We start from the raw sequence: 22,867 nt of genomic DNA, 5'->3' as shown, positions 1-22,867 counted from the left end.
TACATCACTCACATTTCAAGCGGTCAGTAGTTAGCTGGCATATTGGACATGGCAAAAATAGAACATTTCCATCGTCACTTCAAGTTCTAGTGGGCAGTGCTGGTCTAGATTAGATTAATTAGATTAATTGCTTCATTTTCTTTTACATTTCATCTCATGAACTAATCACTTCCTGGCCCTGGGAGATGCCTGTTTCTGGTAATGGGTCTATAGGAAATGTCTGCTGTACTGTCTCTGGTTTGTAATGAAACTAATTTTTTTCCTCATAAATTATACTTTTTTTTTTTTTTAAAGAAATACCAGGAGACGGTTCGCCAAAGATATAATAAAATTGTATTTACTGATCCTCATCTTTGGATGCAGGAAGAAAAAAATGGTGAGTGTTTCCCCACTTTTTCCCTCGACATTGTATTCTGAAAAATTTCAAACATACAGAAAAGTTGAAAAAATTCTGCAGTGGACACCCATATACGCATCTTCTAGATTCTACAATTAAAATGTTGCCGTGTTTGCTTTATCATATGTCTACTTATCCTCTGTGCATCCATCAATCCATCTTATTTTTGGATGCATTTCAGAGTAACTTGAAGACATCAGTACATCTTATCTGAAATATTTCAACATTTGTTATCACTAACTAGGGCTTAATATTTATTTATGGCTTTTTTTCCTTTTGAGATAAAATTCACATATAATAAAATGCACAGATCTTAACTTATTAAGTGTTAACTTATTAAGTGTTGTTTGATGGGTTTTGACAGACGGGCATACCTTTGTTACCCAACACTTCTCTCAAAACAGAGCTTCTCATCACTGTGGAGAGTTCCCCTATGCTCCTTCCCTGTCAGTTCCGCACCACCCAGGCAACGACTGTGCTTTTTTTTTTTTAACTATAGATTAGTTTTGCCTGTTTTAGAATTTCATATAAATGGAATCATACATGTATTTACTCTTTTGTCTAAGGCTTCTTTCATTTAGCATGATATCTTATAAATTTATCTATTACTTGTTTCCTATTGCCACAGTAACAAGTTTGTAACAAGTTAAAGCACAAATTTAGCAGTTTAAAACAAATTTTTTCTCTTACAGTTCCTGGAGGTCAGAAGTTTGAAGTGAGTCTTAAAGGGCTAAAATCAAGGTGGTGGCAGGGCTGGTTCCTTCTTCCACCTTCTAAGGCTGCCTGCAGTCCTTGGCTTGCAGCCATATTACTTCACACTGCTTCTGTTGTCACATTGCCTTCTCCTCTTCTGAGTCAAATCTTCCTCTGCCTGCTTGTTATAAGGACATGTTGATTACACTTAGGGGCCACCCCAGTGATCCAGGTTACTCTCCCCATCTCAAGATCCTTAAAGTCCCTCTTGCCATAGAGGGGACATTAACAGGTTCCAGGGAATAGAATGTGGAGCCAGTGTGCAGCCTACCACACTTTGTATCAGCGTTCATTCCTTTTTATTGCTGAGTAGTATTCCATTGTACGCATGTACCACATCTAGTTTATCCATTTGCCTGTAGATCTGCATTTGGTTATTTCTAGTTTGGGGCTATTAGAAATAAATCTGCTATGGATGTATTCATGTATAGTCTTTGTATGGACATAAGTTTTCATTTCTCTTGGATAAACACCTGAGTAGACTTGCCAGGTTATGGGATAGGTACATGTTTAACTTTATAAAAAACTGCCAAACCTTTCCCCAAAGTGGCTGTACCGTTTTACACTCCCATCTACATTGGGTTCCTGTTGCTAGAGAGCTTTGCCAGTATTTGAATTGTCAGTCTTTTTCATTGTAACCATTCTGGTGGGCCTGTAGCAATATCTCTTTATGGCTTTAATTTCATTTCCTTGGTGAATAATGATGTTTAGAACATTTTCAAGTAGTTATTAGTCATTTGTATGTCTTCCTTTGTGAAGTGTCCAAATCTTTTGTACATTTTAAGAAATTGGATTGTCTTTTTATTTTTGAGTTGTAGGAATTCTTTATGCATTGTGGGTTTGAGTTCTTTGTCTCATATATATATATATATATATATATATATATATATATATATATATGTATATATAGTTTGTTTTCAAAACAGCTTTATTGGATGTAATTCACATACCATAAAATTTACCCTTTTAAAGAGTTCAGTAATTTTTAGTATATTTACAGAATTGTGCAGACGTCATTGCTAATTCCAGAACGTTTTCCTCACTGAAAAGAAGCCCTGCATCCAGTAGCATCACCCCTCATTCTCCCTCCCCTCATCCCAGCAGGCACTAATCTCGTCCAGCGGATATCTGCAAACATTCTTCCCCATCTATAGCTCACCTATTTATTTTCTCAAATGTGTTTTATTATGAGCAGACATTTTAAATTTTGATAAAGTCTAACCTGTCCATTTTTTCTTGTATAGTTTTTGCTTTCTCTGATCTAATAAACCTTTGCCTACTCCCAAGTTGAGAAGAGAGACTTGTTTTCCTCTAGGAGCTTCATGGTTTTAGCTTTTATGTGTGGGCCTGTGATCCATCTTGAATAAAAGTTTGCCTGTGGTTTGAGGTAGAGGTTCTTTTTTTTTTTCCACTAATGGATATCCACTTGTTCTTGCTCTGTTTGTTGAAAAGACTTTCACTTGTCTCTTCCACTTTAAAAAATTCATACATATGCGTTCTGGCTGCAGTTGCTAGGCTACTATCACAATTTGGGCTGGGAAGTGTTACTCAAATTCTCTTTGACACATGCTTATCAGTTATTACTTTACGCAGTGAAAGGAGGAAAATAAAATGTGGTTAAACATTACCTCTAAAGGAATTTCAGTACTATGAGTATTAAGAGAAGTAAAGGAAATTGTGGATATAGAAGGTTTACAACAGCAGCTTATGTATATGTACTTTTTTTAGAGTATGAGTTTGGGGTATTGTCTTAGGAAAAGTATTCTCCATGTCAAATTCTGACAGAAAGATGAGCCATCTAAACAAAATAACAAATTTGTTCCTTTTGTCTTCTGTAATTTTTCCAGCGCTATTCTTTGTTCATGTCATTCTCTCTTTCCCCGATTCCTACTCCAGCTTCCATTTTCATCCTCACATGACAGTTGAACCATTCTTTGAGGCCCGGCTCACGTGATCCTACTCGGCCGTGCTTTTCCTGGCTTTCCTAGGCTGGAACTTTGCTCCCTTCCTGTGAACTCCCGTAGACTTTTGGCATGTCCTACCCTGTTAGAGCTCTTTATCTCTCCCAAAGAAGCCACAGAATCTTTGAGGCCAGAGAGTTTTGTCATATTCAGTTGTGTCCCGACGGTACCTAGCATGGGCCTGGCACAGGGACCCTTCTAATCATTGCTTAGTGAATCAGTGGGCATCTTTTCGTAAGGAAGCAGAGGAGAGGGAAGTGTTGAAGGGTGACTGTTTCACTGATGGTTTGGCCAATGGCCACAGTCAGGTTGCATCATGCAGAAGACAGCCTTACCAAGGACTCGGTGTTCTCTTTTTCAAGGACAATTTAAATTGTTAGTCACTATCTCTGACTCTGCTAGAGTCTAGGTTTGCATTTAAAAGGAGCTCTGAAATGAATTTTTGGACACTTTAAATCCAGAATCATGAAATCCTCATAAGAACCCTCTGTTTCTAATTGTTCTGATTGTATGTTCAGTTGCATCACAAAAACCAAATTTAAAGTGATTTTTGAATTGTGCAGTGTCGAACCTATATCTCTTATCTTCTCTTTTCTGAAATCAATTGAAAATTGATTGTACTCTCAGTAATATTCTCTAATATTCTTTTATTTTTTAGATGTTGGGGGTAGGAGTTTATTAATTAATTTATTTTTGCTGTGTTGGATCTTCATTTCTGTGCAAGGGCTTTCTCTAGTTGTGGCAAGTGGGGGCCACTCTTCATCGCGGTGCACGGGCCTCTCACAATCGCAGCCTCTGTTGTTGCGGAGCACAGGCTCCAGACGCGTAGGCTCAGTAGCTGTGGCTCATGGGCCTAGTTGCTCTGCAGCATGTGGGATCCTCCCAAACCAGGGCTTGAACCCGTGTCCCCTGCATTAGCAGGCAGATTCTCAACCACTGCACCACCAGGGAAGCCCTTCTCAGTAATATTTTTACAAAAACTGACTTTTGCAGTATTTCTGAGCATAAAAAATCATAAGCATATAAATATGTGAGACAGATTCTACATTTTTTAATTAGTTATCTATTTTATACATATTAGTATATATATGTCAATCCCAATCTCGCAATTCATCCCCCCCACCCTGCTTTCCCCCTTTGGTGTCCATATGTTTGTTCTCTACATCTGTGTCTCTATTTCTGCCTTGCAAACCGGTTCGTCTGTACCATTTTTCTAGATTCCACATAAATGCGTTAATATACGATATTTGTTTTTCTCTTTCTGACTTACTTCAGTCTGTATGACAGTCTCTAGGTCCATACACATCTCTACAAATGACCCAATTTCATTCCTTTTTATGGCTGAGTAATATTCCATTGTATATATGTACCACATCTTCTTTATCCATTCATCTGTTGATGGGCATTTAGGTTGCTTCCATGACCTGGCTATTGTCAATAGTGCTGCAATGAACATTGGGGTGCATGTGTCTTTTTGAATTATGATTTTCTCTGGGTGTGTGCCAGTAGTGGGATTCTACATTTGAAATGCATTTAAAATGATAAGTAATCCAAAACTCAAAAGAGCGGTCAAGCCTGCAAGGTATAGTTAATAAGGTAAATGTTTTGACTATCATCATGCAGATTTTTCCAACGAAGCCCAGAGACAAATCAGCTAATTAAGTGTTCAGGTGTGAATGGTTTTTTTCCTTCTCCAGCAATCAAATCATTTAAAGGTTAAAAAACAAACCCAACTGCTTAAGACTCCTCGGAATGGGGGCTGGATCCTAATGGAACCTGGCTTTGCACAGACTTCTTCAAAGAGTCTTCCGAAGAGCTGACAGCAGCTTTTAAACAAGTTCTTTATTTCTTAAAACTGACTCCTCATTGGTTTGTTTCTTGGTAACTTTTATTTTTTTATTTTTTAACGACAGTCCCCTTAATATTATTTATTTATTTATTTTTTGGCTGTATCGGGTCTTAGTTGCGGCGTGCGGGATCTTCTGTTGCAGCACGTGGGCTCCTCGCTGCGGTGTGCAAGCTTCTCTCCAGTTGTGGCGCATGGGCTCTCTAGTTGTGGCGCGTGAGCTCCAGAGCACACAGGCTCAGTAGTTGCGGCGCTCGGGCTCTCCAGTTGTGGTGTGCAGGCTCTGCACTTGTGGCGCACAGGCTGAATTGCCCCGCAGCATGTGGGATCTTAGTTCCCCGACTAGGGATCGAACTGGTGTCCCCTGTATTGTAAGACAGATCCTCAACCACTGGACCACCACGGAAGTCCCTCTTGGGGACTTCTAAATTCCCCTTTTCATTTAAAACAAGGGCACTTTTTTCCCTTTGTACTGCTAATGCAACCTTTATGCTTAAGAGATGTGCCCATGACTTCCTCACAGGTTATTGGCCACCAAGACAGCTCTGATATATACACCAGCATTTCTTTATATGCAGTCATTTTATGCTTCTCCTTTTCTAGACCAAAAAATCCCAGCAGTAAGTGAAAGGCGTCTTTCTCCTCATCCAATCAGGATCACAAAGACAGCAGCTCGCAAAGACCCAGATGTGAACATCGTGTTAGAAAGGCCCTGCAATGGCACGTAAGTGGTAACGAGACTGTAAGATTTCATTGTAGTTGGTTGCCTTTGATGTTGTTAGATTTCACATTCCTTCAATTACCACAAGACAGAGAGAGATTCTCCTTTTGACCAAGATCTTGACAAACTCCAAGATGGCCCAGTAAAATAGTAGTGCTTATAAGATGGGCATTGAGTGTGTTGCATCTTAAGGATCCTTTCAGTAACGTTTAGCTGGTTTTTACGATTGAAAGCATCACACTGGCACAGGTGATTGTGCAGGTAATTACTGCAAGATCTGCTTTAAGAATTCTTTTGTCCGTGGGACACATGTTCCTCCTGTGTGGAGGGTTAGTCCGGTGTAAAGGAGAAACAATGAGTGGTGATAAGATGTTGCGTTTTGTTCAGTGTGAGGAAGGGAAATGGAGGTAAACCTTTGGTTGTCAAACCATCAGGGTGAATTAACAGTTTACCCTCGCTTGCAGATGATTTTGAATGCTCTCATCATTTTTATTTGCTCTCAGTTCCCTAGATGAAAGTGTGGGAACAGAGGAGAGACCGGAAAAAAGAGAGAATCCCCTTCTCTCCCTTTCAGAAGATGCTCAGCAGAAGGAAGGCCGAGCTGCTCTCTTTGTCCCGCGGGGCATGCGGCGCAGCATTGGTGACTACTGCCGCCGCTTCGAGCAGTACCTCCAGGTTACTGCGCACGAGGCCGTGGGCTCCTTCAACCCGTGGCTGATAGCTGAAAGGTCAGTAGAAGGTTTGTGCTTTGTTGAGGAACTGGGTGCCACGTGTCAACTTACGGAAAGGCTGGAGAAAGGCCTGGCCAGGGTCTCAGGCCGTGCTTTTGCGCCCTGGAGTTCCAGTGGCTGCTTCGGGGCTAGTGAACAGGCTTTCTCTGCTAAATGCCTCTCTTCAGGGAGAGGAGATGGGAAAACTGCATGGCTGATGGCATCCAAAGGAGCGTTCTGCAGACTCCCCTCCTTAGGTAGAGGCACAATATTCAAGACAGGACAGGTTTCCTGTTGCTGGTACTGAGGGCTGTGTCATCAGAGAACACAGATTATTACTGGGCAGGAAACAGTTATGATCATGAAATCTTCACGGTCGGGACAAACTTACAGTAGGGGGCTTCCCTGGTGGGCAGTGGTTGAGAGTCCGCCTGCCGATGCAGGGGGACACGGGTTCATGCCCCGGTCCGGGAGGATCCCACATGCTGCGGAGCGGCTGGGCCCGTGGGCCATGGCCGCTGAGCCTGCGCATCCGGAGCCTGTGCTCCGCAACGGGAGAGGCCACAACAGTGAGAGGCCCGCGTACCACAAAAAAAAAAAAAAAAAAAAACTTACAGTAGGAGCAGCAGGCCTACAGCCTTTGCTACACTTAACCTCCTCCTTCTGGCTGTCGCCTCCCCTAAGAAGGGGAGTTTTGTGGAGTCAGAAAACAGTCCCACTGCTACTAAATATTTGAAGAATGGGTAGCCTTCTTTTACGTAAATAGTTAATTGAAAGATGTGTGTAAATTCCTTCTCTTAAAATGGAGCCCAAATTTAAATTCCTCATGAGCATCACTTTATTACATACGTGCAGATAATCTTCATCATTGAGCCAAGCAGTATACCATGATGACATTTCTTTCTTGAACAAGTTTCAAACGTATTCCAGGAGTTAATAATTGCCTCTTTTTAATTTGCCTATTCTTTTATGTATTTGTTATCGTTTCCCACATACTAGCCAACACGTCTGAACATAATTTTCCTCATGATCAGATATGTTGATTAATCTCTGTTTCTCGCCTCCACCCCGACTCTTTCTCCTGAGGCCCTCTTTCCTTCTGCCTCAGTCTGGCCCAGCCGCTTTCTAGGTCTGCAGTGTGGTTCTGGTCCTGGGAACCACGCTGAGTATGCGATTCTCCCTCCCATGTTAGGATCCTTGTTTTCTGTTTGCACGTGTCCTCCTCTTTCTTGGTTTATTCTCTTACTCTGATGGAGCCTATACTGCTTTGTGTATTAGAGGACATTTCTTGAGACTTAAAATGTTTGAAGGTGTCTATCTTCATACTTGATTGATGATTTGGCTGGGTTTTAAATTACTGGTTTATTACTTTATTTATTTATTTTTGGCTGTGTTGGGTCTTCGTTGCCGCACGCGGGCTTTCTCTAGTTGCGGCCAGCAGGGGCTACTCTTCATTGTGGTGCGTGGGCTTCTCATTGCGGTGGCTTCTCTTGTTGCGGAGCGTGGACTCTAGGCGCACGGGTTTCAGTAGTTGTGGCTCACGGGCTCAGTAGTTGTGGCTCGCGAGCTCTAGAGCGCAGGCTCAGTAGTTGTGGTGCACGGGCGTAGTCGCTCCGCGGCATGTGGGATCTTCCCGGACCAGGGCTCGAACCCGTGTCCCCTGCATTGGCAAGCGGATTCTTAACCACTGCACCACCAGGAAAGCCCCAAATTACTGGTTTATTTTTTCCAAAGAATATACCTTCCTTTTATTGTGGGGGTCAAGCAGGGATCGTCAGGTAGCTGCCAGGAGCAGACGTGGAGACCCATCAGTCTAACTGCTTGTTCTGCAGATTCTCAGCCAGTTGGTTCATTTCCTACTGGATCCTTCATTCCACTTTCATGGTTCCTGGTTCTCTTACTTCCGGAGTCTTTCTGTGAGACGTGTTTTGTGAGACAGATCAGCTTGCTTTTCCTTGGCGTCTCCCTCTATGTACCCTAAGGTGTCGGCTTCCTCTGTATTGTTCCTCTGTACCGCTGAGTCAATTTTGATTCTTCCATGTGCTTTTTATCTTCCGAAAATCTTGGACATTTCTCATCTAGTTTTGTCTTTTTCTCCTTGCAGATTTCTGTGTTCATTTATCTCCTTTTATTTTGGTGGGCTTTTGGGTGAGATCAGAGATGATCACTTATGTTCTATCTCTCAGGCTTGGCCTGAAGTCCTGGGACTTCTCTTAATATACATACCCTTCAAAGCATATGAGACCCTTTGTTCTGTTGAGACGCGCATTTATTTTCTGGAGAGGAGAGTAGGTACACTTGACTCGCTTCCGTGTGTTAACACTTAGTCCTGTAGCATACTCACTGGTTTGCACAGAACCTGTCTGGATTGGTTAGGCTAACTGGCATCTTGGGAAGTCCAAAATAAGCTAAGGAAGATAGACTGTTCCTTGTATGTTCTTACCACTTGATTAACGATGCATTTTGCTCATAGTTGTTTTGTAGATGTAGGGAAAAGCTCTCTCAGTTTATAAGGACTAATAGGTTAAGATGTTGAGGTCAGATCTATTAAAATACGCCTGAATTTCACGGATGTTCTCTTCTCCTGTCCTTGACCCTCAAGTGACAGCACATCTAAATATTCTAGCTCTGTTTTTGATCTCCCTTGTTTTGTTTCTTAATTTGAGTGTTCCAAAGATGAGAAGTATATTGATCAAATCTTGAAAAAGTATCCAAAGACAGTTGACTTCATCTGATAGCCTCTGGGTGAGGGAGAAGTAAGCTGAGTTTTTCTCCTTCTTTTAATGTCTCCACTCCTCCCTCCACGAGAAAAGCACTGTTCCAGTGGTCAAATGGGGCAGGTGATATAAACTGGATGTAAATAAAAGAGTCATTCTGGAAGGGAAGGCTTAAGGTGATAATGCTTTTAATGAAAGCAAACTCTTAAAGGTTCCTTGTTTGAAAAACAAATCAGGAGACTTCTGGTTGAAAAGGTCAGATTGAGGGCTTCCCTGGTGGCGCAGTGGTTGGGGGTTTTCTGCCGATGCAGGGGACACAGGTTCGTGCCCCAGTCCGGGAAGATCCCACATGCCGCGGAGCGGCTGGGCCCGTGAGCCATGGCCGCTGAGCCTGCGCGTCCGGAGCCTGTGCTCCGCAACGGGAGAGGCCACAACAGTGAAAGGCCCGCGTATCGCAAAAAAAAGAAAAGAAAAGAAAAGGACAGATTGAACATATGATTTATCTCTACTCCCTATATCCCTAGCCTACTCTATGCCACTGAAAGACTAGATAAAAGGCATGAAACCATAGATGACAGCAAATAAGAAATAGCAAGAAAATTTTGAAAGCCACAAAGCAGTTAGAGAAATGGTAAGTGACTTAGCAGACCAGAGAGAGCCAAGTGCCTGATGAGGGTGGAGCCAAGACCCTGGCTGATTTGTGCAGAAGAACCTTGGTAAGACTCAGGAATGAGGAGCACTAGATGCGTGGGTCCAGGGGAGTCAGAAAGTAGGAGGCTTAGTTGAAACTCTCAGTCTTGAATATAGCAGATTGCTAAGCGATCCAGACATTTGCTGAAAACCATGAAAGCTACATAGGCTATTATAACAGAGAAAACATCTGCATAATAGGAGTTCCAGAATGTGAAAACAGGGAAAAAGGAGGAATGGAAAATTATTGAGGAAATACTATAGAAAAATCCCCAGAAGGTTGTTAGTCTCTAGATTGAAAGGGTTCGCCAGTTGCCCACTGTGAGTGAGTGAGTGAGTGAATAAATAAACAGAACAGAACACATCACGGCATGCTGTTGTGCAAAGGATAGGTGGGCATCCCAATGTAAGGAGAAGATGACAGAAGGTTCCAGAGAGTTAAAACTGGGCACATTCAAATAATCAGAAATGAGAATGGCATATTGTTGTCAGTAGCAACCCTGCTAGAAGATATTAGAGCATGCCTCCCATATTTACCCTAGAATTCTGTGCTCAGCTAAATTATTGATTAAATAAAAGGGTAGAATAAAGACAGTTTAAGGTATGCAAAGTGTCCAAAAATGTAGTTCCCATGCACTGTTTCTCAGTAAGCTACCAGAAGGTGTGTACCACCAGCACAAGGTGCACATTGAGAAAGAGGAAGACGGGATTTAGGAAACTTAAGACCCCAGCGTGGAACTTGCAAGAAAATGGGAAGAGCTATTTCTGAGAGAATTTTTCAGTGAGCATAGAAAGCAGCTAGTCTAGATTGGAGTCAGGAGGACAGAGGGCTCCAGGAGGAGTAGTTTCCAGCAGGGGAAGCCAGCGTGAGGAAGGTTAAAAAAGAAGAAGAAAACAGATACATTACCTCATGTGTTTGAATGTATTGGGAGCACCTTTGTGTTTCTCTCATAGTTTGAGGATGAATTAGTGATAGGAATATAGAAAGCAAAGCAAGCATAAAAACAAAGTAATCACTTCTGCTTCTAGTAATGACACAGTTGGTAATTTTGGACCGCCTCTCCCACTGAGGATAACTGTTAATAGAAAAGCTAGATTAAAAATAAAGCGTACATGCTTGAAGGCACCAGGAAGTTAACTAGGTAATGAAGAATAACTGGGCCAGGATCCTGAGGAGACAGAGACCCAGGGAGGTTAGCCCTTGTCTGGCACTGGATTGGCAGTTCTGGAGGAAGATGAATGGTACTTTCAGTGGCCTTTTCAGATCAGAGGACAGAGGTGGAAATTAAGGGCTTGCCAAGGGCGGGGAACTGGCCTGATGAACTTCCCTCGTTTCTGATTGGGACCCTGAAGGGTGGCACTCTGGAATAAGGGTGACCGGGAAGCCGGCAGGCCCTCTCAGGACTCCACTCGGTTCCACGTCATCTCACTTCCTGAGATTGCGTTGAGGTGATTCTAGATTGTTGCCCCACAGGCACCGAGCAGAAGCAAACTTAACATTTCTCTGAAGATTTATAATATCATCTTAGGATTGAAATTATTTCTGCAATTTTCAAATTCAGTGTCTGGTATATGGTAAAAAAAAAAAAAAAAGGCAGGCAACAGAGAGACATGACAATAACAAGAACCAGACCCACAGCAGCTCCACATATCAGAGCCACTGGGCACAGATATTGGAATAACTGTGCCTACTATGTGCACAGAGATAAAGGACACACTTTAGAATTTTAGCAGAGAACGGGGAACTGAACTAAATCCACGTGGATGTTCGAGAACTGAAAAATACAAATTCTGAAATGAGCAACTCATTGGATGGGCTTAATAGCCAATTAGACACATCAAAAGAAAAGATTAGAGCCTTTTGGCTCTCTGAGCAGCACCATGGCGTCAGCAAGAACAGGCGTCTTATGAAAGGCGGCCAAAAGGGAGCCAAGAAGAAAGTGGTTGACCCATTTTCTAAGAAAGATTGCTATGATGTGGAAGCACCAGCTATGTTCAATGTAAGAGATATTGGGAAAACACTAGACACGAGAACTCAGGGAACCAAAATCGCATCTGACAGCCTCAAGTGTTGTGTTTTCGAAGTGAGCCTTGCTATCTGCAGAATGATGAGTTTGCATTTAGAAAATTTAAGCTAATTACTGAGGATGTTCAGGGCAAAAACTGCCTGACTAATTTCCGTGGCATGGATATTACCCATGACAAAATGTGCTCCCATGGTCAAAAAAATGTCAGACCATGATTGAAGCTCACGTTGATGTCAAGACTACCGATGGTTATTTGCTTCATCTATTCTGTGTGGGTTTTACTAAAAAATGCAACAGTCAGATTCGGAAGACCTTTTATGCCCAGCACCAGCAGGTCCGCCAGATCCGCAAGAAGATGAGGGAAATCATGACCCGAGAGGTTCAGACAAATGACTTGAAAGAGGTGGTCAATAAATTGATTCCAGACAGCATTGGAAAAGACATAGAAAAGGCTTGCCAATCTGTTTATCTGCTCCATGATGTCATTGTTAGAAAGGTAAAAATGCTGAAGAAGCCCAAGTTTGAATTGGGAAAACTCATGGAGCTACTTGGTGAAGGTAGTTGTTCTGGAAAAGCTACTGGGGACGAGGCAGGTGCTCGAGTTGAACGAGTTGATGGACATGAGTGAAGGATCTGCTGAAAATTCAGACTTTTAATGGTGACAAATAAAAGATCTTATTTATGAAAAAAAAATTAGAGACTTGGGACATAGCACAGAAGAAAATATCCAGTGTGATGCACGGAGACACACAAAAAGATGAAAATAAAGAAGAGAGGATGAGGGACGTGGAGGGTAAAGGGACAAGGTCTAATATCCATGTGGCTGGAGTCACAGAAGGAGAGGAGAGAGGGAGAATGGGGCAGAAACCACACCCATAGAGAGGACGGCTGATAATTTCCCCAAATAACAAAAGGCATCAGGCCTAGATTCAAGGAGCTCTAAATGCCCCAAGCAAGAAAAATAAAAGAAATCCATATGTAGCATATCACAGTATTGCTGGAAAATGAAAGGCAAAGAGAGAATCTTAAAATCAGCCAGAGGAAGGAAAAAGGAGAAACAGAAACAATGGAAGCTGGATGACCTGGTGTATTTTCTAAAGTTCTAAAAGAGAAAGCTACCAATCTGGATCTAAGCCCAGTGAAATGTGTTTCAAGACGGAAGGCAATGAAGGTTCTAAACAAAGCTGAGAAAATTTATTACCAGTAGACCGTCACTATAGGAAACATTAAAAGGGTATTTTTCAGGCAGAGCAAAAACAGTCACAGATGAAAAGTCAGAAATACGGGAAGGCATGAATTAAGAAAAAGTCAACATGTAGGTGAGTGAATATTGACTGTATAAAACAAAAAACTGATGTCTTATGGGTGCGTGTATGTATGTATATATACATCTGAAATCCATGACAAAAATAGCATATGAATTGGGAAGGGGATAAATAGAGTTAATATTCTAGTAAGGTTCTTGCATTGTCTGGGAAAATGGTAAGAATATCAATTAATGTTAGACTCTAAGTCAAGGATGCTCATTGTAATCTAGAGTGGCCACTAAAAGAATAGTAAGAGTGTTTAAAATCCAAGTTAATGGTGAGGAAAGAATGTAATTTAAACAATCACAAAATCCTAAAAAAGAAAAGAAAGAAGAGAGAACAAATAGACAAATAGAAAGTACGTAGTATTCTAGTAGTAGAAGCTCAAATATATCAGAATTACATTAAGTGAAAAAGAACTATACCCACCAATTAAAAGACGAAAGATTGTCAGATTAGCCAAAATAAAACTGGGACAGGAATTGGGGTAGAAGGGATGAGAGAAGGGGAAGGACACTTATCTTCGTTTACCTCTTTTGTATAATTCTGACTTTTGGAACTGTTAATGTTTCCTGTACATCCCTCCAAGTCATCAAGGATGGGGGCGGGCAGTGAAGGTTGACCCTAAATTGGAATACAAAAAGAAATATGACACTAACTGTATTTCCAAGAAATAACCATACTAAAGGGATACATACAGATAAGGCCTTGTCTGAGTTACTTTTTTTTGTTTGTTTGTTTTGTTTTTTTTGCGGTATGCGGGCCTCTCACTGTTGTGGCCTCTCCTGTTACGGAGCACAGGCTCTGACGCGCAGGCTCAGCGGCCATGGCTCACGGGCCTAGCCGCTCCGCGGCATGTGGGATCTTCCCGGACCGGGGCCCGAACCCGTGTCCCCTGCATCAGCAGGCGGACTCTCAACCACTGCGCCACCAGGGAAGCCCCTGAGTTACTTTTGAATGCAGTATTTTGACTCTGTACCTTCTGGCTAAAGACAAAAAGACTGTAAACACATATTAGATTCTAATAAGTAGGTTTCTTTTACCCAGCAGCGTGGGTTAACAATTCTAAAACTACTTTCTCTATATTTTAGGGTTGATCAAATAAATAAGTATATTGTGAATAATGAGAGCCAGGTTTCTGGGGGAAGGCTAGAATGAATCCCCTGTTTTGAAGTGGGATTGGAGGTATTATGAATTTATGGTTTTTGTTAGATATAGAAATAGACATGGGGTGTGTGTCTATGTGTCTGTTTGTCTGTCCGAGTCTATCTGCTGAGAGGGCCTAGAAGCGATGGCACACTTAGTAGCAATGAGCACACTTAGTACCCAGATTTTGGTTTCTAAATACTCTTCTCCATGAAAAGGTACCAGAGCTCCTTGGAGAAATAGCCGATTCCAAGACTGGGGCTGGGAAAATGTAAGATGAGGCTGAAACATCATCTTGTGGCAGAAAGGAAGTGTTCAAAGAATGATGGGAACGTGTCAAGAGGACCTGGGAGCTGGCTTGAAGGGGCTCCTACTGGCCAATCTGGGACACTTTGAGTATCAAAATAAGTAATAATAGAAACAGATTACAAACTGTTGAATAAAATAAGAATGTGTAAGACCAAGCCGATATAAATACATAAATAAGTAATAGAGAAGGGAAAGCTCTTCCATGTAGTTGGGAATGACAGAATTAGAAGATCAGTGTTGGCAACCCTGGAATAATTGATTCAGCAAGTTTGATGAGAAACAGGATATTTACATAGTCTCGAAGTATCTCCCTGCAATATAAGTATTAATTACAAAGGGAAAATAGTGACTTTACAAGGGAGAAACCTGGCAGACATCAGCGTAACTGTGTGATAGAAATTAGCACTCATCATAGTAAGACAAATAGCTGTATTGAGGGACACAGTATCCCTTCTGGACATTTGTCCCCAAAATGTAGAACCTGAACCTGACAAACCCAAATTGAGGGACATTCTAAAACAACAAAAAAATAGCCTTTACTCTTCAAAAAATGTTCAGGTCATGAAAGACAGATTGAAGAACGATTCTAGATGAAAATTGACTAAAGAGATGTGGCCACTGAATGCAACATGTGATCCTGCATTGAATCCTGGACTAGAAAATGTTTTCTTTTAAAGGACATTTTTTGGACAGTTGGCAAAAATTTGAAAAAGGTCTGTAGGTAAGATTAGATAATAGTATTGTATCCGTGTTAATGTTAAGATTTTTATAATTGTGTCAGGGTTGTTTAAGAGAATGTCCTTGTTTTTAGGAAATGTACCCAGAAGTACCTGAGGGATATCAAGTCTGCAACTTACTCTCAAACAGTTTGGAGGCGGGAAAGTGTGTGTGTGTATGGATGTGTGGGTATGTGTGTGTTGAGAGGAACCTGGAATTTCCTGCCCCCCGCCCCACAGAGAAGGCCCACACCCTTTTCCTCTGTCAGGCAGTTGGGTGGCTGTAGGAGGGAGATCTGGATTGGGGCTGGGTTGCAGCTAGTTAGTTTCCAGTCACCTCTGGTTTCAACCATCTCAAGGGTGAGGTCCGCCCCGTGTGTATTACAGGCCCCTCCCTCTAGCCTGACTTTGGGATCTCAGCACCACCATTTTACTGTCTAGGAAAGCCAGGCTTCTCACCTTGTTTTTCTTCTTTAAAATTATCTTGGCTATTCTTGGCCTCTTGAGTTTCCATTTAAATCTTAGAAGTGACTTGGTAAGTTCCTCAGCTGAGTAACAGAATGGCTCCCATACTTGGCTGTATGTACCTTTAGCTGTGTTGTTTGTCTTCCAGCTTTGCAGAAGAGCTTGTAGATGAAGCTCTGGGGGCCGTGGCTGCTGAATTCCAGGATGTGTGTGAAGATTATGCAGAAGCCGTGTTCACCTCAGAATTCTTGGAGGCGGCTACATAAAGGCTCTCCAAGGCAGGGCCCCCAGTGCCACTGGTGAGGGGGCGGCACCACCCTTTCTACTAGCCACAGGAAATCTTTTTCCTCAGCTGTCCATCCAGACCCAGAAGGTGCTTCCCACTGAAAGGAAGGAAGTGACAGTGAGGCCATCCTCACTTTGCATCTTCTCATTGTCAGAGCAATGGTTCTGGTAGTTTAGGATGGACTGTGTTATATTTATCAGTGCCCAGGAAACGTGAATCAATTATGACAGTATAATATTTGCTGAATGTATAATTTTCCCATTGAAATACCATGTTCATTACACTGGCTCAGTTTGGTGATCAGAGCGTTTTGAAAGATAACAGATAAGTCTTCACACAGGGATTCAAGTTGCTGTTGATCTGTGGGTGGCCTTGATGCCAGCACAAGTGCAATTACTCTCTGGTCCCATCACCTGGCTCGTGTTTGCTTCTTTGACAGTTTCCTACCAGGACACCTGTCCTGCCGGGTTACAGACTTGTGTCGAGCACAGGACTTAGTTATGCTGCCAAAACTGCTCCATCATTAAAGTAGGAACCCAGCAGTTACCTGTGTACAACGATAAACACACATTTCTCTAACTCTCAGCTGCTAGGTGCTTCTTCACATTTGAGTTCCTCAAGTCTTTTGTCGCTGTGGGTTGACATATTCTGATATACAGAACTCTGAATTCAGAGGAAGTTTGAGGACATCAGGAGAGGCCGGCCTTCTCTGGGGCCTGGTCAGAGGTACAGAGCTCACCCCCCTCTCTGCTGAGGTCACAAGTTGCTATGTTTCCACACCAAAAAGGAGCCTGTGTGGGAGGAGAAAACAGATCTGGGTAGCGTGAAGACCACAGGGTCTCCCCCAAGAAAGGAAGAAACTTTAAGAACCACAATAGCTTGGTCCTCGAACGTCTTATAAGTCATATTTTACCAAGAGAAAAGCCTCTGTGTTTTCAGAAACTCTGGATTCAGAAAAAGAAAAGGAATGTGTATAAAATAAGGCCACTGCCTCGAAAAAGTTTCCCTCACTTTTTTTTTTTTTTTTTGGGTTTTTTTTTTTTTTTTTTTTTTTTCCAATACGCGGGCCTCTCACTGTTGTGGCCTCTTCTGTTGCGGAGCACAGGCTCCAGACGCGCAGGCTCAGCAGCCATGGCTCACGGGCCCAGCCGCTCCGCGGCACGTGGGATCTTCCTGGACCGGGGCACGAACCCGTGTCCCCTGCATCGGCAGGCGGACTCTCAACCACTGCGCCACCAGGGAAGCCCTCCCTCACTTTTTTGCCTGGGGCTTGGTGAAAGAAATGTGGAGAACGAGTGGCGTGAGACACACCCCACAGAATAATGTGAATCCTTTTATAGCACATATAGTGTTGTCATCGGGGATTTTTCTCTGAAGTACAAGAATTTCAGGTGATAATTTAAACTGCTTGATCACACTTACTTGTGCAAAATTGATTTTTGTTTAATGTTAATGTTTTCCTGCTTAATTTTATATAAACTCAGAATTTAAAAGACTTCAAGGGAAATTAAAGGTCCTCTATTTGAGGAGTTATATATGTACACTTGATAGGAGTGTCTGTTATTGATAATTTGTGTGGCAGTTTTTACTGTGCTCATTTTTTAAATAAACTCAATATTTTAAAGTATGTACATGTCGGTTTGAAAAAATTTACATCTCCTTTTTTTTTCCAGGCAAAGTGAAATGTGATTTACAGAAACCACTGAGAATACTTTTATGTTTAATATGAGCGTACTGGATTATTTGCCACCTCTCACCACCCCCAGAAAGAAATAAATGATAATAAAAGCTAACATTTTATTGAGCACATACTATGTACCAGGCATAGCTCTAAATGCCTTCCCTGTATCAACGTACTTACTCCTCATATCTGTGTGTGGTAGATACCATTAATACGCCCATTTTGTAGATGAATCAAATGAGGCACAGAATGGGGAGATAATTTGATCACATAAGCCTGTATTCAGCAGCACCGTGGTCATGGATTCACTTACTCCCATAAAGATAGGTGTCAGAGTTTTGAGAGTTCACTCAAGTGCATCCTCCTGCCTCTTCCTGTGTCCGCTCAACATGTCTTAGACGCTGTTGTCTGGACCAGTCCTTTCCTAAGCACCTCCTGTCCGCTGAAGAGTCAGGTCCAGACTCCTTTGCTTGCAGATCTTTCCAGTATCTCTCCTGCTCCTCCCACCGGCTGGGTCTCCCTGTCTCTGGCTCCTGTGGGTGAGGCTTACACCTACCTCCGTGTCTGCTGTCTACTTTATAGCCCTGGCCCACAGTGAACCTCCTCGTCCAAAGCATTCTCCAAAGATGCAAAAATAAATTGCAAGAAATAAAAACTTTCATTTGAAAATGGAAGTTGAATCCTTAAAATATAAATTTTCCTGTTTATAGCCTTGCAGTTATCCCAGACCTCTAGAATTTTTGTTCTTCATGAGCAAAGGCTGATCCTGTATAGGTTATTCTCTAATCCCCTCCAGTTTTCTCCTGACCTATTCATGCATTATTTTCAGAAACAGAGAAAGGCATGAGTGTAGTATTTCTGCGTTACATAGGCTGTCCCAATGGACGGACATGCTGAAATTCCTGATCTGTCCAGCTTCACAGCTCTGGCCCTAGGGGGTCTTACCTGTTTACATGCTTGCCTCTAGTCTGTACAGCTCCTTGAGGGCAAGGCCTCTGCCCAGCATGTAGTTAGTGCTCAGTAAATTCTTTTGAGTTAATGAAAGAAGGAAGGCACACTTTTTCCTGGGGTCGGTTTTGGTTTGCGATGGGGGTTCTATCACATCTCTGCAGAGTCCACAGACATCTCTGTTAATCTTTTGTGACCTGATGTAGGATGTCGCCTGTGAGGAGCTGCAGATCCCATCTCCGAGGTGCCGATGCATCGGGGATTCCAACTCAGAACTTCCAGAACTGCTGCAGAGTGGGCTTGGCGGGGGCCCAGGGCTCGGGCAGAGGGCAGAGGAGTGGATGCGGGACCGCAGCAATGACTGCCTTGATGCCGGGGTCCCTTTCCCCTCTGCCTGCTGGTGCTGGGGGCCGGAGGGGAGGCGGTGAGTAGCATCCTTTCTGCCTCTCCTCCCTCTCTTCCTTTGCTCGCAGTTCCTGCTTCCCTGAAACCGAGGGGAGTGTGTGTGCAGGGAGTGGGCAGCCAGAGGCAGTGCCTGGAGGAGGCATGAACTGTGCACTGGTGGGTCTGGAAGGCAAGAGTGAGCGTCGGAGCGAAGCCCCCAGGGCCCAGAGGAGAGGAAGGGGCTCTAAGCCCGGTCGGAAAGCTTCCGGTTTTCTCTGTGGTGCCATGTAAGTTTCCTTAACTCTTGAATGTTTCTGAGGGAGTGTTTCAGCAACTTGAGGGAGTGATGAGAATTCCCCGCAAACCCTGTAAATCAGGGGTGTCTGCTCACCACGCACGGGCCACCGCAGGAGCGTCCTTTAGGAGGGCCAGCGGGCTGGAGAGCTCTCGGTTCTGGGGGCTCATGAGAAGCAGCAGGAAGGCAGCGGTGTGACCACTATCTTCCTAAATAGTGGCCTCTCCCATTCGCCTCTGCTGGCTCAAGAGCAGAGACCTCTCATCTGTTTATTAGTTGGTTGAACCTAATAATGAGGGCTGGCCTGGAAGGGCTTCCACCAGACGTCCTGAGGGCTTCCCTCGGTCGGGGCCCCAGGGAATCCCATGTCGGCCCTGGGCTGGCTGTCAGGCCCACGTGATCTCAGTCGACTCGTCCGTCAGTGCGGGAACCACCCTGACCAGGCTCGCAGCTCTGATAATGACTCTGGGCTGGCTGTGTGGCCAGGCCTCCTCTTTGCTTTGCGGCTCCGGTTCTAGGTCCCTCTTGCCAGCCTCCCCAGGGCCCTGTTCCTGTGACACTGGGCCTGCTCTGCTCTCCCCAGTCTTCCCAGAGCCTCAAGTGTGGCCTCTGACCCTCAGCCTGGAACAGGGAGCCCCGAAGTTGCCCCCACCCTCTCTGATGAACCCCCTTTATCTGCTGCTCTTCCTAGAGTCCCCTTAACTGTTTCTGTGCTCCATCTGCCTGGTAACCCTGATCGATTTTTCTTGAACCAAACCTGCTGCCTCTCACCTTTTTCTCTGGCTGACTTTCCATCCACCCAGCGGGACTTTTCTTGTGGCTGAGTCCATCCTTCCCCCCACTGAATCAGATCCCCCACCCGCATGCCCCAGCAGGTGTCCGGAGGTTGGGCTACTCCATGTCCCGACGCCACGAAATGAGTAAGACGCCTGCGCCTCCTACCCTTCTCTGAGCTCCAGCTCTCCCGGGGGCTGACTGAGGGGCTGCTCCCCTCCCATTCTGCTCTGGATCCAAGAGAAGTCACCCTGTCCCAGAGCCCCTCTGTCACAGCCTTTGCCTCCCCAGGCCCTGTCTCCCTTTGCTTCCATTGCACCCCTCCCCCGGGCCCCTCGGCACCCCCTCTGGGTGTGTCTTCGCACCTTGTGCCTCGCCCTCCCCTCCCCAGCCTCCCTCACTGCCCCCTCCCTGGACCAGAAGCATTTCCCTTCTGCTCTGGTTGTCTCCCTGGAATCTTCCATCCACACACTGTTCCTCTGTCTTCCCTTGGGTGGGGGTGAGGTCAGCCTAAGGCCTCCCACTGTGGGCGCCATGCCTGTGTCTAGAAGCTTGCTCTGTCTCTATCCACACCCGGCATCCCATTTGGGAATGCGAGAATTCCAGCAGCGTCCGGCTCTTGACACACTGTGATCAGATCCTGGACACTTGGGCTCTGCCATCTGCCCCACAGCTCCAGGATTCCCTAAGCCTGGGCTGAATTACCTGGGAGGCCCCCAGCAGATGATTCCTCGAGATGGCATGGGAGGCTGGGAGTCCAGAGAGCTGGGGAGATGAGGCTGGCCACCAGCACCTGTGCAGCCACTTGTCTTTATGGCCCCTACAGACCGAGCTCCAGGGCCAGGCCCAGGAGGAAACATGGTTCTCCTTAGCCGTGATTGTCCAACACAGTTCTTGGAGAGTTACTGAGAGGCCGAGAGAGGTTAAGTGAATATTTGGGGTTTAACCCCATCCCACATCTACTCAGCACTTTACAATTCACAAAATGCCTTTCAATACATTCCCTTCTGTCTTTCAGTCACTGTAGCCACCCTGCATTGTGTACCAGCAGTAACACGGACTGCTTAAGAATGTGAGCCACGAGTTAAAATCTCCTGGGACCTCCATGCCTCAGTTTCCTCATCTGTGAAATGGGGATAACAGTAGTATCCACCCAGGGTTACTGTACGGATTAAGGGAAGTAATCCTTGCAAACATTGAGAAGAGCACCTGGCGGATAGTAAGTGCTCAGCAAGTGTTCACTCTTAGGTTTGTCACTGAGGACTTAGGAGGGGGATGCTTGTGGCTGTTCTCACAGCCTTCTTTCTGAAGTGCTCTCCTTGCCTCTTTGCTCTTGTTGTGTTCTTCCTGCCTACAGCCCTGTGTCTCTTCTTGCCTTGCCCTCGAAGCCAAACACTTGGCAACAGTTAGCCATTCCTTTGGCTGCCCTGAGCCACACAGCTGGTTCCCCCTCCAGCTTATCCCGCTGGGCCGCCTCAGAGAGATGTCCCTTTTGGCCACGGGACTAACTGCACCGTGGACAGTGGTCCTGTACGCTTTGCTCTAGGGCTCCCAGTGCCACCAGAACCTTCTGAACTGGACCACATCCTTAAGGGGCAGGCAGATGAAGTATTACTAGCCTTGGTTTTTTTTGTTGTTGTTGTTTTGTTTTTTGGCTGCGTTGGGTCTTCTTTGCTGCGTGCGGGCTTTCTCTAGTTGCAGCGAGCAGGGGCTACTCTTTGTTGTGGTGCACAGGTTTCTCATTGCGGTGGCCTCTCTTGTTGTGGAGCACGGGCTCTAGGCGCGCGGGCTCAGTAGTTGTGGCTTGCAGGCTCAGTAGTTGTGGCGCACGGGCTTAGCTGCTCCGCGGCATGTGGGATCTTCCCGGACCAGGGCGCGAACCCGTGTCCCCTGCATTGGCAGGTGGATTCTTAACCACTGCGCCACCAGGGAAGTCCACTAGCCTTGTTTTGCAGATGAAAAAAATAAGGTCTACCGAAATGAAGAGGTCATGTGGACACACAGTGACAGAACCAAAACTCAATCTGCATCTTTTGACTTCAGACCTAGTGACCTTTCCATTCTGTAACACCATTTGGTCTTTCTCTCAAGCAGATGATTCTTAGGTGGTCTAGAAAGTCTTAGCAGATGTAACTGTAAGTGGTCCTGCACTCTGGTCCTGCACTCTGCCAGACACTAGGCTTAGCTTGGGGCCTACAAAGATGACTAAGATGCGTTTCCCACCTTCCTGACACAGCGTCCCCGCTGCCCAGAGCTGAGCTGCTGCCTCGGTTTTCATCATCTGCCTCCCTCATCCCCTGCGCTCCTGCTGGGGCTGACCCCTCCCCAGAGCTCAGCCCGCAGAGTAATGATAATTGTCCACTGCTTGAGTGCTGACCAGGTAGGTGCTTTATGTACACGATCTCATCTGAGTCTCACACTAAACTGAAATAGAGATTATTAACCTGTTTTCCAGATAAAACTGAAGCCAAGTGAGAAGGAGATTTTCCCAACGAGACAGTGGTTCTGGGTCTGCTTACAAATTTGGGCTCTTCCCAGTGTACCGCCGTGGACCCCCCTGGGCCCTGGCATCCTGCCTGCCGCTCAGGCTCCTCCCCCAGAACCTCTGGCCGGCCGGAGGCTGGGCATCCGCTCAGAAGGCAGCTGAAGCCACAGCTGCGGCCTCGCCTCCTGTGCCCGGAGCATGTGCCGAATTGGACATCCTGGTACAACCCTCGCCTGGGCGGTACCTGGG

The 22,867-nt window shown here is 44.8% G+C and overlaps 1 protein-coding gene and 1 pseudogene across 8 annotated transcripts in view; both read left to right on the top strand.

Moving 5' to 3' along the window:
• The window catches only part of KIAA0753, a 60,807-nt gene extending 42,951 nt beyond the window's left edge, over nt 1-17,856 (top strand). For 5 of the 7 annotated variants that reach the window (XM_079905906.1, XM_079905907.1, XM_079905908.1 and 2 more), the window contains exons 14-18: nt 295-376; nt 5,561-5,681; nt 6,182-6,406; nt 15,914-17,051; nt 17,296-17,853. In XM_079905906.1, coding sequence (XP_079762032.1) covers nt 295-376; nt 5,561-5,681; nt 6,182-6,406; nt 15,914-16,031 — 546 coding nt within the window. In that variant the 3' untranslated portion in view covers nt 16,032-17,051; nt 17,296-17,853. Of the gene's footprint in view, nt 1-294; nt 377-5,560; nt 5,682-6,181; nt 6,407-15,913; nt 17,052-17,295 lie in introns of all 7 variants that reach the window. The other 2 variants (XM_079905911.1, XM_079905910.1) reach the window with 2 other exon arrangements.
• LOC307178149 (small ribosomal subunit protein eS1-like) lies at nt 11,659-12,523 on the top strand (annotated as a pseudogene). The gene has a single exon. The product of its transcript is annotated as a small ribosomal subunit protein eS1-like (transcript).
• Nucleotides 17,857-22,867: the final 5,011 nt, after the last annotated feature.

The sequence above is a fragment of the Stenella coeruleoalba genome (genome assembly GCF_951394435.1).
Source record: "Stenella coeruleoalba genome assembly, chromosome: 19".
In the NCBI taxonomy this organism is placed as follows: domain Eukaryota; kingdom Metazoa; phylum Chordata; class Mammalia; order Artiodactyla; family Delphinidae; genus Stenella; species Stenella coeruleoalba.
This window is presented reverse-complemented; position numbering and strand designations above follow the sequence as displayed.